The 13,997-nt window shown below is 36.5% G+C and overlaps 2 protein-coding genes across 2 annotated transcripts in view; one reads left to right on the top strand and one right to left on the bottom strand.

The window, feature by feature from the left end:
* BTBD9 (BTB domain containing 9) overlaps window positions 1-13,997 on the bottom strand; it is a 201,731-nt gene that overhangs the window by 3,867 nt on the left and 183,867 nt on the right. The window lies entirely within an intron of this gene.
* The window catches only part of ZFAND3 (zinc finger AN1-type containing 3), a 131,187-nt gene that overhangs the window by 92,592 nt on the left and 24,598 nt on the right, over window positions 1-13,997 (top strand). The window contains exon 5 of the mRNA XM_031594070.2: window positions 5,712-5,777. Within this exon, the coding sequence (XP_031449930.1) occupies window positions 5,712-5,777 (66 nt within the window). The remainder of the gene's footprint in view (window positions 1-5,711; window positions 5,778-13,997) is intronic.

Raw genomic sequence — 13,997 nt, 5'->3', positions numbered from 1 at the left:
TGTTTATCGACTAAATTTCATGGCTTATTGAGGCATGACTGTAAAAAGCAATACAGACTACAGTACTAGGAACATAATAATTTTTTTGTTTTGGTCTTCTGAGTAGTAATAATGAAAAAAAAAAACCACAACAGTTGTCAGTTTTTTTCAACATAACCTCATCAAAAGTGGATAAACAAGCACATCTTTTCTTTTTCTTTGTTAAATAGCCTTTTCTCTGGCAACATGTGAAAGATTTCTACCAGCTTCAAACTACTTCAGGTTTTGTGTTTTGCTTGGGCTTGTCACGGGAGTCAGAAAGGTCAGCTTTCCTATGCACGCTCTGGAAATAATTGAGAAATGACCTGTTCATTGCCATACAACTCAGTTTTGTATATCCTGTCATTTTTATAGTTCTGGCTATGGGGATGTTCTTCTGGCTCATCTTTGATTGAATGTTACGTATGTACCTGCTTTTATAATATATTAAATATATAAACAAACCAAGCTAGAATTTGTTTTTGTTTTGCTTGTTAGAGATGGCTGTAGAAATTAATTTGCTTTGCTGCTGACCTGTTTTTTCTGATACCAATTAGTAGGTGTTTCCTTCTATCTGAAAGAGTGCAGTAACAGCTGAAGTTGCTCTAGACTACAAAACTAGCCTACTTGACCCACGTGATTTAATATTGCAATTAAACTCACATAACTAACAAAGCTACAGAGCTTTGTCATAGCTAGCTAGATAATTGCCATGAGGAGTAATTCTGATTTTCCTTACAAATTCACTAGATCTACAGATTCTTTCTTCTTCTACTCAATTTTTTCTTGTATCAGGAAAAAAGAGAACATACTCCTCCAGTACAGAAAATGCATCTGGTTGTTGTTTGATGTTACAGTCATCTTTGGATCTATATGTCACAAGAACTAACTGTTCTCTCAGCTTTTTTATATTATTGTTAAGTTAGGTAACAGTAGGAGATGTTTTTCATCTTATGAGATTATTTTTAGCTTTATTTTCTTTAAAGGTACTCTGTACAAAAAGGGCCTTTTGTTACTGTTTAATGTTAAATTAACAGTAATTCAGTTTTTCATTTCATTTTTTAAATGTGGGTTTTTCTTGAACATTTATCACAAAAGATGTTTTTATATTTTTTTAAAGCACATTTTGTCTGGAGATCTACAACAATTCTTCAAAATACAGAACTGTTCTGAAATGGATGCTATTGGAGTTGCCTTCTGAGAAATGCTGCTTAAAATTTGGTGCCAATGCAGAACATTTGGGAGTTAGAAATTTGATAAGAAAAAATACACTATGTGTAGTAGAAGAGTTGCCTTTAGCATTATTTGAGGATCTTTCTCTAAGTTTTAATCTGACCCTTACTGACCCTTACAGTCCCAGTGTCACCTGAAAAACATTTCTTAACATATAAGCTAGAAAGATTTGGCCCACAGATTGATGAAATGAACACTTCTTTCCTTGTCTGTGGCATGATAATTCCAAAATATAATGAAAATCAGCAGAATAAGACCACTGTTAATTGTTCTCTCTGATCTATAGTCACTTCACATTGCAGAGTAGACAGTGCATCCTAGGATCCCATTTATTTAAGTGAAAGGACTTCTTGGAACATGAAACAGAAACTCAGCCAAATAATACAAATGCGGGTTTAGAACTGCCCACTTATCAAGGTTATATACAAGTATTTCTAATAATATAATTTCATTACCAATTTCAAAAGCACATTTTTACACTTGAAATGTTATCCATGAAGGAGGGAAGTATCATGTCTACTTTACAAACGGGGAAACTGAGGAAAAGCAACTAATGGAGCCTGACAACTGTCAAATGGAATCTGAATCGTGGCTGTTTCCTTTGTTTCTGTTGTTAAATACACCAACAGCAGCAAAGCACTACAGTTTTCATTTCCTTCTGCAAAAGCTTCCTTCTGCACATAGATAAAAATCCAAAGAATAAATAATGGCACGTTTGTACAACTAAATTTTTAGAAGTATATGTTTGTATGTGACATAATCCTCTTATCAGCTTGGTAATGATGTGACATAAATTACATGTTCTGCAGCAGATAAGTAGTGAAGTGCTCTAAAATGTCTTGTTTTTATTTTGATAGAGACTATCCTGTCTGTCTGGAGACTGAATTTAGAGATTTATATCCCCATTTGTTTATGTATTTGTGTTCGTAATCAATGACTGTTTTCAAACTCAATTGTAGAGATTAATTAGATTAGATTAGATTTCTACCGATTCAGCAAATGTACATTACTAGATTACTGGTTTTGACAGATTTTCAAAGATGTTTTCTTCTTGTATTGCAAATAGCAATAAAATTCTCCTTGTCCTTGCAACAACGCTGCCTTTCAAGAATATTCTGCTCTTTTATGATCACCCACTTCCTGCCTGTTGCATAGGCAGAGCTGGTCTTTTTCTGGAGAGGAGGAACCATCGCAGTGCTGAAAGCTCAAAGCAGCATTCGGATGTGCTCAGAGAGGAACAAACCTTACAAAGCTTCATGCTCCTTAACTTAATTTTCATGTTTGTTCATTATCTGGCTTACTGATTTTGTATTATCTGTAATTGTTTCAGTGTATTATTGTGCTCTTACATAAGCATGGTTTCACTCCATTCTGCAGTTTTCCTCTGGTCAATAGATACCATTCAAAGTGCTGTGCTTCGAAGTACTGTACACCTGGCTCAAATATGGTGGGTTCAAGGAGAGTTTGCCGTAGTATTTTGCTTCTTTTCATGCACAGGAAAGTCTGAATCACTTCGCTTTACTTCCCCAATTCTGAAGGTTCTTTAACAGGCTATGCCCATTCAGAGCATGTCCTGCAAGATGGGTGCTGCTTGACAATTGTTAGTCTTTTAGGAGGATAGGTAAGCAATGTGGAAAGGCATTCTGAAGGTCCATATAAACATGGATAAATAAATAAGAATAGACTATAATAGTTAATAAAAGATGTTGAAATACAGTTAATACATAAATCTTACTACTTCAGAGATTTTCCTGAGAAAACTTGTTTTTAAATGCTTGCTTATTCATTGAGTTGTATAGTTCTTAGTAATTTGACGACCTGTTTTTCCCAATCGATGCACTGTTAACAGTATCTAACAGAAAGTTAGTTGTATGAGAAGCCAAAAACATAGCAGCTGCATTAACAAGACCAATTCTATGTTGTATAGTGTTCAGGTTAAAGGATTTTGTTTTGTCCTTTCTTAATAGTGTTTGAATTTGCAGATTCAGTGACTGTCACAATTATTTCTTCAGTGGCTTTTAGTATTTTTGCATTTTTAATCATCTACTCTCAGAACTGCATTATTGCTCAGCAGCAGCTGCTTTTGTTTGGAAGAGGAGTTGCAAATGTCAGAAGGCACCTACTGGAAAAAATAGGAACAGAAGCTACTGTTTAATCTGTTAGTTGGATATAGAATAGAAAGATATCTTTATTCTTCCATTTTAATCTCTTGGTTATACTGAAAAAAATAAATCTACAGCCCTGTGGGTGTTATGTTAGAAGCTAGACGTGTGGCCTTTCGCTGTGCATTGAAGTGTTTTGTGTATCAGAGTCAAATTCCCTTGAAAAAGTTATTTTTCAGAACAAAGGTACAGATCTATCCTGAAACACTCAAAGTCGTAAGCTACTTTCGAGTATAGCCAAAAAACACTGGTGCTCTGCTGTAGCTGACTTTGCTTTGCTCTCATGCAGAATTTTTATCAAAACTATGAAAAATGCACTCCCTTATTTCAAATAGTATTAAGGTATCTGTACTGGGTGTTATGTATACTAAAAGATTCAATATAATGACTTCCACACAGAATTGCACAGTCAAGCCCATACTACATAGCATTGAATTATGCATGACATTTTTAATGATGCAACAAAAACAGTAGCAGAAGGAAGCACTGCAAAGGACAGGGAGCCTTCACTGTTTATTAGGCACTGTGCGTGCCTGTAATTATTAAGCATGTATGCATTCAAATCCCCACATATTCTGTGTTGAAACTAATACTGGGCTATACAAATTGAAGATATATGAAGGTAATGCCTAATGAAAGAAGATTAAGTGAAAGAAAAACTAATACAGGGAAATGCGGAATAGATACTAGCCTATTGTATTGAGAGTGGCAAGTAAAGATCTTATGTTTAGTTGGATGCTGAAATACAAACAAATGTAAATATTTTCTGGTAATTTTGACATGGTGATTTTTAGAATGGTCCCAGCAGGGTCTAGCCATTTGCTTGCAGGCCAAGCCACTGCCAGCTTGTCTTTAGCTTGCCATCACATTAAAGATTACCTATTGCACTGTTAAGAAATGTTACGAGGTGGATTTTTTGGAGAGATCAGGAAACTCAAGCCCTTCACTGAAAAACTTCTAAAAACTGTGAGATCTTTGCTTTCAAATGCATTGAAGTTAAATCAAATGCACCCCAATAATTCCCTTATGTCTTTCCCTCCCTGTTGCCTACTTTTCCTTTCTTTTCATGGTGCTACGATACCATGGGTTTTACAGTGTAGATTGGTAACCAAGGCCTTTTGCTTGGAGGAATATTGGAGAAATATGTTGAAATAAAAGAAAAACTTGAAGGCAGAGCATCTCGGGAAAAGATAAAAAGAAACAAACAGTTTACAACCAGGTCAAATTTAAAAATAATTAAAAAAACGTATTCCAAAATACACAGTGTTTCTAACAAAATCTACAAAAACTGAAGGGAAATAAAAAAGGGAATAAGCATTTCTTGGCAGTTGAAGACTTAGATTAGAGCTTATCCTGCCACTGTACTCAGCTCTGCTGTATTGACAGCATGCTATTACTTACATTGAAGAAATTCAATGCAAACTTGATTATTGGTATCTTGATAGCCAAACCTCTACTAGACCATAGAATCATGGAGTCGTTTGAGTCAGAAGGGAACCTTTAAAGGTCATCTAGTCCAACTAGCATCATCCAATTTATAATATCCAATTATCAAAGCTATGATATGTCATTACCAGTGGTAATGCTACTGTCGGTTGTCTTGGCTTCACGGTGTAGGTTTTATTTTTATTTATTATTCCTGCCAGTTGCTGAATGCACTGAATTGGTTGCTATTTTAACAAGATCTCTGGAGAACTCTTCAGCGATGATGCATGTTGAGAAAAAAGCCAGAAAGTAATTTACTACCAAGCAGACACCAAATGAATGGGAACAGTCCAGAGCTCAAAAAAAAACTTAACCATGGAAAGAGTTTATTAATGTATGCCTGTGCTGCACTTTGAAAACATAATGAGAACAAGATAAGAAGCAAAGTCATTATCTTACTAGAGTCAGTGTCAGGGTTTCTGTTGACATCAAGGAAGTGCTCAGTTCTTCCTGTGTGTTAGTTTTAGATTGTTTAGCTAAATTTCTAGCTTTATTCCAACATAAATAGCACCTTTGTCAACAATAGAAAAATCACAATTACAGTGATATTTTCTTAAAACTCTCTTAAAATATTGACGTATAATACAGCTTATCTCTTTGCTCCAGCTTCTTATCTGTTCTTTCAGTAGAAGACATTCGGATTTCACTAGGAAGGAAATACTGAGAGTAGTAGATACTTTCATTTGTTCTTCTGAAGACAACTGTTTGTCAGCTTAATTTATATTTCTAAGTATAATCTTGATGTGGTTTTAAGTGTTAAATATAAATGGCATTAAATGGCATTTTGAGACTTAAAATGTTCTCTGTTTGCAGGTGGGCCATGCACAGGTACAGCTCATGCCTCATTAACCACACCTACCAAAAGATCTTGTGACTCAGGTATGTGTTTCTGGGGGATTAAGGAGTAGGGTTTTGTATAATATGTAGCTGTATGATTATAGCTTAATGATCAAAGCTAGTAACTATATCTAGAGAATGCCAAATTGAAAATAAACATTGTTGATTTGCTGTCATTTTATATAAAGTAGTTGTGTGGCAGAGCCCTGTTAAGTGTAAGTCATTAAACATAGTATGTTTTCAGTTAGCTTTGGCTGCCTTAGAAATACAGAAGTAGCTAGTTTAAGTGTAGCAAATACTGTATTATTCTGGAAATTCTCCCCTTTGAATTTGAAATATCAAATATAAAGCTGTTGGGAGTTTTCTGGTTGAAAATGCAGTACAGAAAGCTGATGTTTTCTCTGATCAAGACTAAATTTTTCCTGCTTTGGGTTCTTAACAGTGATTTTAATTCTACATGGAGGATATAGATTAGATAATCTGTCACAGAGCTACTGTTAGTGATGTGGTAGGTCACTGCCAGGCTGAAGTTGCTGCATCTGCAACAGATCCGTCATAAAGAATCATACCAGTGCTTGCTCAGGCAGGCATCCAAGCTATCTGTGTTGGCTCAGACATTTTTCAGGCTTTGGTTTTGCAGTGTGTAAGGAGAGCTCATGCAACCCTTTCCACTAGCACTGTTGTGGAAAGCCTTAACCTCCTGTGGAGAGGCAATGAAAGGCATCTATATAGTAGTTACATTCTAGCTAGGTCTACTTCCTAGCTAGGAATTCTAGCTGGGTCTACTTCCAAAATAGATATTGCCTGCATTTACATTTATATATTAATTTAGCTGTATTGGATGCAGAAGGGAAGGGTTGTCTTGATAAAGGGCTCTAATTCTTTAGAAGTGTAAGATAAATTTCCTCAGAGGTCATTCTTTCAAAAAGTCTTTCTAGCTATCATATATTTGGCTGAAGTATGATTATTCCATGTGTGCATGTTATTAACTGGCTCAGTATGCAGTGGATTCAATTTAAGAAAAGCTATGTTATCCTGCAGACTCAGAGCTCTCAGATGATGTATGGTAAGCTGTGCCATTGTTGTGAATATTGTTTGCCCAAGAACTTTTTAAGTTTGGCATTGGAAGGTGCTGGATATAGTTTCTCCAGAGTATGAAGACTGGGTTTCCCTTATGTGGAAGCATGTCTAAATAAACACAAGTGTTTGCTTCTATTTTCCTTGCAAACTACTCTGCTTCAGTCATGGTATTACTAAATTGTATTTTCTTTGTATGTTAATTATTGTAAAATTTAACACCAGTTTTCATTGCAGGGTAATTAAAAAGCTTTCTGTGATGTCATACATATTGAAAACAGAGGACTGAATGAATATTAATAAAATAAATGCACATATGATTAGCAAAAAGGCAAATCAGTCCTTTATTTGCAGTGCCGTATGGGAGCAGTAAGAGCTTCTTAGAACAAAGCCATTGAAGTTACTAGATATGTTGGAAAATATCCATGAAGTGGTTGGCTAACTTTTCTCAGTAGATTTCTTATTATTAGTTTATGCCAGTGTTTGGCATTTTGTATGTCTGTGTGTTAATCATTTGATTTTGTGTTTAACGAGAAATAAGGATATCTTAATCTGATGCCACAGATTTCAGTCAACTAATGCTAATGGCTCTATATTGCTTTGTTTTCCTTCATTAAATGCTCAGTAATCTGCATATCTTGTTTGTTATCCCTTACATTAATAAACCTGTTACCAGGAGTTACACTTTGCTACAGAGCTTGTCTTTTCAGTCTACTTTTCAGTGCCATCTAGAAAAGAAATAAAAATCTTTTCTAAGTCTGCTTTTAGGAGTCTAGGTAGGAATGTGGGAATTGAGAGAAACCACTGGGTACAATATGTTTGCCAGAAGTGATATGACATCTTCAGACGTGGGAAGCAGACTGTGTGGATGGATGTTTCACACTACATTCAGTTCCATTTAGTCTCCCTTCGTAGGACATTATTTAGGTGAATACAAGCAATGTATTTCAATACCACATATTGCATATAAACCTCTCTTCAGTAAGAATTCAACATTTCTTCTGCTCTGGAGCACTTTGAAGGAAGAATGTTTTGGTGGAATTCATTTGTGTGATTCTTTTTCCCTTCAAGCATAGTTTTTCCCTAAAGTCTGCCATATATCAGCATTTGAGACGGAAAATTAGAAATCTGACCTACATATGTTGCATGCAGGTTCCCGTCAGGAGGATATTAAGGAAGGCATAAACCTTTCATATTTTATTAGCATTAATGTAACCACTGAAGAAAGATCAAAACAATAAATCTGTCAAGACATGGGGAAAGTTCCCTTACGAAAAAACAGTTTTTACCTCATGCAGTTGTCAGCTTGTGTGCTGAAGGAGCTCTGCAGATAAAAAATGGTGTTATGACACCAAATAGCGGTGTCTGCTTTTGTTCTTTTTCCTTCCTCTTTGCCAGAATCACTGCTGTGGTAAAAAGTATTTATATTCCAAAGTGTGCCCATAAGACAAGGATTATAATGAAAAGAATGAGTAAAGACTTGCAGTTATTAGTTTGGATGGTGCCTTGAAGGTTTTGGAGAGTCAGTAGTCTGAAGGTTTTGTAGGAAATAAAGATGGGACCGTGGCCTGATGTACAGCTTTTCTTGTGTTTTGACTTGTTTCTTAATGGCTAAATATTATTATGATTGATGGCAGGTTCTCTGAGGCTTGCTTTAGTTGAAAGGGCATCCAGATTCCATTTGTATTGGGTTCCTGTGTTGTGAAAGCGAGCACTAAGTAGCATGTTGCTCTTCTTTTTCTGCTGTGGAACCTAAAGATGATTTTATGTGCAATTCAAAACAGCCAGATTTTAAAACAATATCACACAGCTTAAAGAAAACTGAAGAAAATCAGTGGAGCCATTGCAGTGTGCTCAAACTATTTTAAATTGTATGGTAGAGAGACGAGTCGAAGCAGACTATTGAAATAATAAAGTCAATTTGTAGATTGTATCCCTAAAGTTGGGGAGTTTTCAGGTACACGGTTTCTCACTTACGGCTCATGAAACATCTTTAGTACTCTGTGCAGGTATATGGGCAGCAAACTCACATTTTATTAGGGTATCTGTCCTAGATGGCTGTGGTGGTATCTGTCTTGTGCCAGATCACAGTATCTTGTATGCTCTGTGTCTTTTCTAGTATGAGATTTGAGTCTAGAAGATGCAAAGATTGCATTAACAGTCATGCAGATGCACGGTCCTTTTTTGAAGATTTGGGTTTATTGATGTCTTATAATAATACTTTGAGACTGAACCTCAGCTATCACCACAACAGTCTTTTTGGAGTTATAGAAAGGACAGGCTGTGAAAGTATGGATATTACACATTTTCAACAACAGGCATCTCCAAAAAGCCATTAGTTCTTTCTTTTTTTAATCAATTGGTATGAGTTGAGTAAGTACAAAAAGACCTGGTCCACCACTAATTAGACTTCTTTTATTCATCTGAAGTGCTAAATGCCTGAGTAAAGGCTGTACAAAAGCTTAGTGAAGAGAGTTGATACCATTAAAACAATTTGGAGATATTTTACTGTTGTTGTTTCAAGGGACTTCTAAGGTATTCTAAGATATTCTTCAGTGTTTGACTTTTGGAGGGCACTGTGTTAGAAATCCAACCTTCTTTGAGCTCTCTCACCAAAAGAAAAGCGATGATAGAACAGCCTTCAAGAAGCACTATAAATCACACAGCCCTGGCAATAATAGTGTCCATTAGAGATACTCTTTTTTTTTTTTTCCCCTGCTCAGTTTCCAGCTGTACTCTAATAGAGCAGCACATCAAGCAAGGCTGTAAATAAAAGTTATAACCTAATAGGTGAGCTCTGAAGTGGAACGGACAGGAGCTGAGGCATGGAGGCCTTATTATTGCTCATCAGCAATTATAAACAGGATAAAGTATCTGGGACTTGCACCGATGCAGCAAGAGCTAATAGAGGCTGGGAGATGACACTGTACTGTGATCAGATGATGTATGTTGATGGGTTTTTACTGTTTCATCTTATTGCCTATTTCTGTGATGTGTTGTAATGTCTGTTCTGTGCTTCCATATGCATCTGGATAGACAGATCCGATTCCCCTGCTGTTCGAAGAAACTTGATGGCTTTTGTACATATACTTTACATCAGTTTCCAGTATTGGTTATCTAAGAGCCTTCTCAAATTGTTACAATTATTGTACATTAAAATCCATCTAATGGTAAGGATCGTAATAGTTGCATCACTAAACAGCGTTAAAGATTTGCTGCAATTGTAAGATTTATTCTCAGTATCACCTTACTCAATTTTTAAAAAATGCCCCTCATTCATTAATAATATGGGTATGGTTGTCTTTTACACTAAACATCTCACATGCGTTTTTAGATTAAATGGGTCATAACCGGTGTGGCTGGAGAATCTGAAGGGGTGAATTTGGGGTCAATATATCAAAAAGTTTGTTAAAAGTCAGCTGTAGCTGTGATGATCCTTGCCTATGAGTTACAAAAACTTCAGCTGTTCCTGGGAAGGTTTTTAAGAGCTTGTTAGCACACAGTAATTGGTAATATTCACAGAAAGGTCTGTCACGATCTTTCATCTATCACAGTGTCTAGCACACTTCTGTACCAGACATCTAAATCATCTCTTTACAAAGCCATGGAGAAAAAATGCCTTGAAATTTAGCCTGTACTTCCTTTAATCTAAAGAGAAGTTTTGCAAGAATCTTCATAGTTCATACGTTAATGCCATGTACTTCTGAATGGAATTTTCTGCTGGAGTATTGGAAAAAATACTACATTTAGAAATGAAAAGGTTTGCAGCAGCATGACAGCATGTGAAAACACTGGTTTCCAGCCTCAGCTACTCAGTACAAACGGGATAAAATAAATAGATATGTTTTTAAATTTTCTGAAGATTTTAGGATGGGAATATTTATAACTACTTATGTCAAACTACACTACAGTAAGACAAATGGAAGCTCATTCTGTTCACGGTAGGCATTCATTTGAAATTGACTTTCATACCTGCTGGTTCTTTGTGTTCCTGTTTTCCTATGTGCTGTGTATAAAGTGAGGAAGCCAGACAGTTCTAGTGGCCAGTAGGACAACACGTGTCTTGAGTCTGTGTGAGCTAACAATTCCGACTTTGGGAATAATCCTTTTGTCTAATCGGTCTGACAGAGCAATTTATGACAGGCTACTGCAGGCCTTAAAATGTAAAGTCACTGTTATGGAACAGGATTAGTAGATGAATATGGTAATTCATATACTTAATATTGTTTACCATTTTATGACATTGTGTTGTTGGTAATTGTATCAGAACAGGTTAATGCTTTTAAGTGCACGTGAGACAGTCAGATATGATATCCCTATACATTACTGATGTATACTTTCTGATGACAACAGGAAAACTTTAGAAATAAGACTGCTCGTTCCTTGTAGTGTGGTAGATCAGCATAGCTGTATTCAGCTACTTTGTGCAGAAAAGGATATTCTGAAGTGTTATCTGGTTTAAGCAGCAGAAATGTGTACCAATTTCAGTAGATTTTGGCTGTTGGGGTATCTTTAGCTTGTGAGAAACAAGTTTTTTCTCACCCACAAGGAGAGGAAGAAAGCACTTTGATGAACTAGAATTTAAGAACAATACTATTTTTAATGTGGAAGTGACCAAAAGGTCTCCTGGCCGCTGTCACAGCTATTTGGGATCTGTCCCACCTTGTCAGTTCATCCAGTCAAATACTGAAGTTCACAAATCCAACATCCTGACCTATTCAGATCAGGAAGATGATTTTGTTAAAGATGGGCTTTAGAAATGAGAAATACAGCTTTTATCTTTTTTTACTTGGCATTTTATTGCACTGGAGGCTTGTTGAACCAGTTTAGTTTTAATTATTTATCCTCAAACACATTTAAAAATGCACAGCCACTCATATTTACTAACTGACAATTTCAGTGAGCATCAGAGCGCTTCAGTATAAGTGTTCCCTATTTTCTATTTAGAAGTTAAGTTTCAGGAGGACTTTAAAATACATAGAAGTAATTTTAGAGTCTCTTTGAAGGGTGCTGAGCATGAACAGGGGGAAAATAATGAGAATTTCCTTAGAATTCTGTTAAGTAATTGTTATGCAAAGAAGTTACTTTTTTTCCTATTTAATTTCCAAGTAATTATCCATAAAGTAAACTGCAGGAAATAACTAATGAGACCAGTATCTTGGAACAAAAGAAGGTTCAAAACAAACTAGATGTACATACACTGTCTTATGTATTACTGTTGCAACTTATTTTCTATGGTCTGTTCTACTTTCCTAGTGGAAATGTGGTCTTCCGTTCAAGTTAGTTGAGATGCTTCCTAAATATCCCCTTTCAAAACAGTAAGAGCTTTCCACTAAAACAGCCTGAGTTCTGGTATCTTGCAGTCAGCAATAAGGTCTGCAGAAATTGTATTCTGTGCCAGGACGGTTGCATTTTTCCCATGAAATTGCTCGAAGAAACTAACACAATCAAAATATAAACTGATCTTTAAGTTTTATGTAAAATGCTTGAATTGAAAATGAATTTGGAAGTAGATTAGCTGTACATTTCAGAACCTGCATTTAATGCATTCGGTATCTTTTTTCTTAATCAAAACACAAGAGCTCTTAGGTATTTCTCTAAACATTAATCAGATCCAGACCTTGGAACAATAGTATCTCATTGCAAAGTTTCTGTTGCTAATGGCATCACTCAGGTTCTACAGTTAATGACAAATAAGATTTTTTGAAAGACAAATATTAGAAATATGTATTTTTTTTCACAACTGGCAGGCAGGAGCTCTTTACAATTCCTCTTCTGAATCTGTGTTTTAGCCTTGGAAAATCCTCGTTATGCCGATGGGGGAAGGGTATGCTTGTGAATGAAAAATAACAGAGCAAGGAGTTTTTATACAGAACTAGTTTCTGGGCTATTCGTTTGAAGAATTGCCTTCCTGAATACTGTGTACCATTTGATTGATGAGGACATAGTTAGAGTATACTACTAGGATTTTGAAGCAGAGCAGCGCTGCTTACTTACACAGTCTTGAATTGAGTAGCAAATCTGCAGTATTTATAGTGTTATCTATTAATATTAATCCAATTTTAGAGAGCTCCACAAAGAGTACGAGGGCTCTCAATTAAAGCCAGCAAAAACAAAAGTTATGATCTGGGTGAATGCTTTTGAATTTCCCATTTTTACCTGATCCAGTATCTATTTGCACATGTTTGCATGGATGTATTCATATATATGAATATGTATATGTACCCATATGTCTGTGGGTAAGGATCAGGGGGAAGGCCTGTAGGGGCAACATCTTGGTGGGGGTCTGTTATAGATCACCTAACCAGGATGAAGATTTGGATGAAGCATTCTATGAGCAGCTCACAGAAGTCACGCAATCGCCATCACTTGTTCTCATGGGAGACTTCAACTTCCCTGATATATGTTGGAAATATAATACAGCACAGAGGAAGAAGCAGTATGCAACTGGTAGGAGAGTCTACCAGGGGTGGTGCCCTGCTTGACCTGGTCTTTGCTAACAGAGGAGGACTGGTGGGAGAAGTGAAGGCTGGGGACCATCTTGGGCAGAGTGACCATGGAATTGTAGAATTCTCTATTCTTGGAGGTGTCAAAAGTGACCAGCAAAACTACTTTCTTGAACTTCCAGAGGGCAGACTTTGATCTGTTCAGGGTGCTTGTAGAACAGGTCCCTTGGGAGTTGCTTCTTTAGGGTAAAGGGGTCCAGGAAGCCTGGACGCTCCTCAAGATGGAAATCTTAAAGGCACAAGAACAGGCTGTCCCTGAGTGCCATAAGGCGAGCCGCAGGGGTAGACGACTTGTGTGGATGAGCTGGGAACTACTGTTGAGGCTCAGGGAGAAAAAGAGAGTCTACATCCTCTTGAAGAAGGAACAGGCTACTTGGAGAGATTACAAGGGAGTAGCTAAGGTATGCAGGGAGGAAGTTAGGAAGGCAAAAGCCCAACTTGAACTCAGATTGGCCACTGCAGTAAAAGACAGTACAAAATCCTTTTATAAATATATCAATGGCAAACGAAGAACCAAGAATAATTTTCATCCTATATTTGATGCAGCAGGGAATGTGGCCACTGAGGACAAGGAGAAGGCTGAGGTCCTCAACACCTTATTTACATCTGCCTTTAATAGCCAGACCAGTTATCTTCTGGGCATTTTATGCCCTGATCTGTAAGTCTGGGACGCTACTCA

This window comes from Phasianus colchicus, chromosome 2 (genome assembly GCF_987193195.1).
Source record: "Phasianus colchicus chromosome 2, bPhaCol1.hap1.1, whole genome shotgun sequence".
Lineage (NCBI taxonomy): Eukaryota > Metazoa > Chordata > Aves > Galliformes > Phasianidae > Phasianus > Phasianus colchicus.
This window is presented reverse-complemented; position numbering and strand designations above follow the sequence as displayed.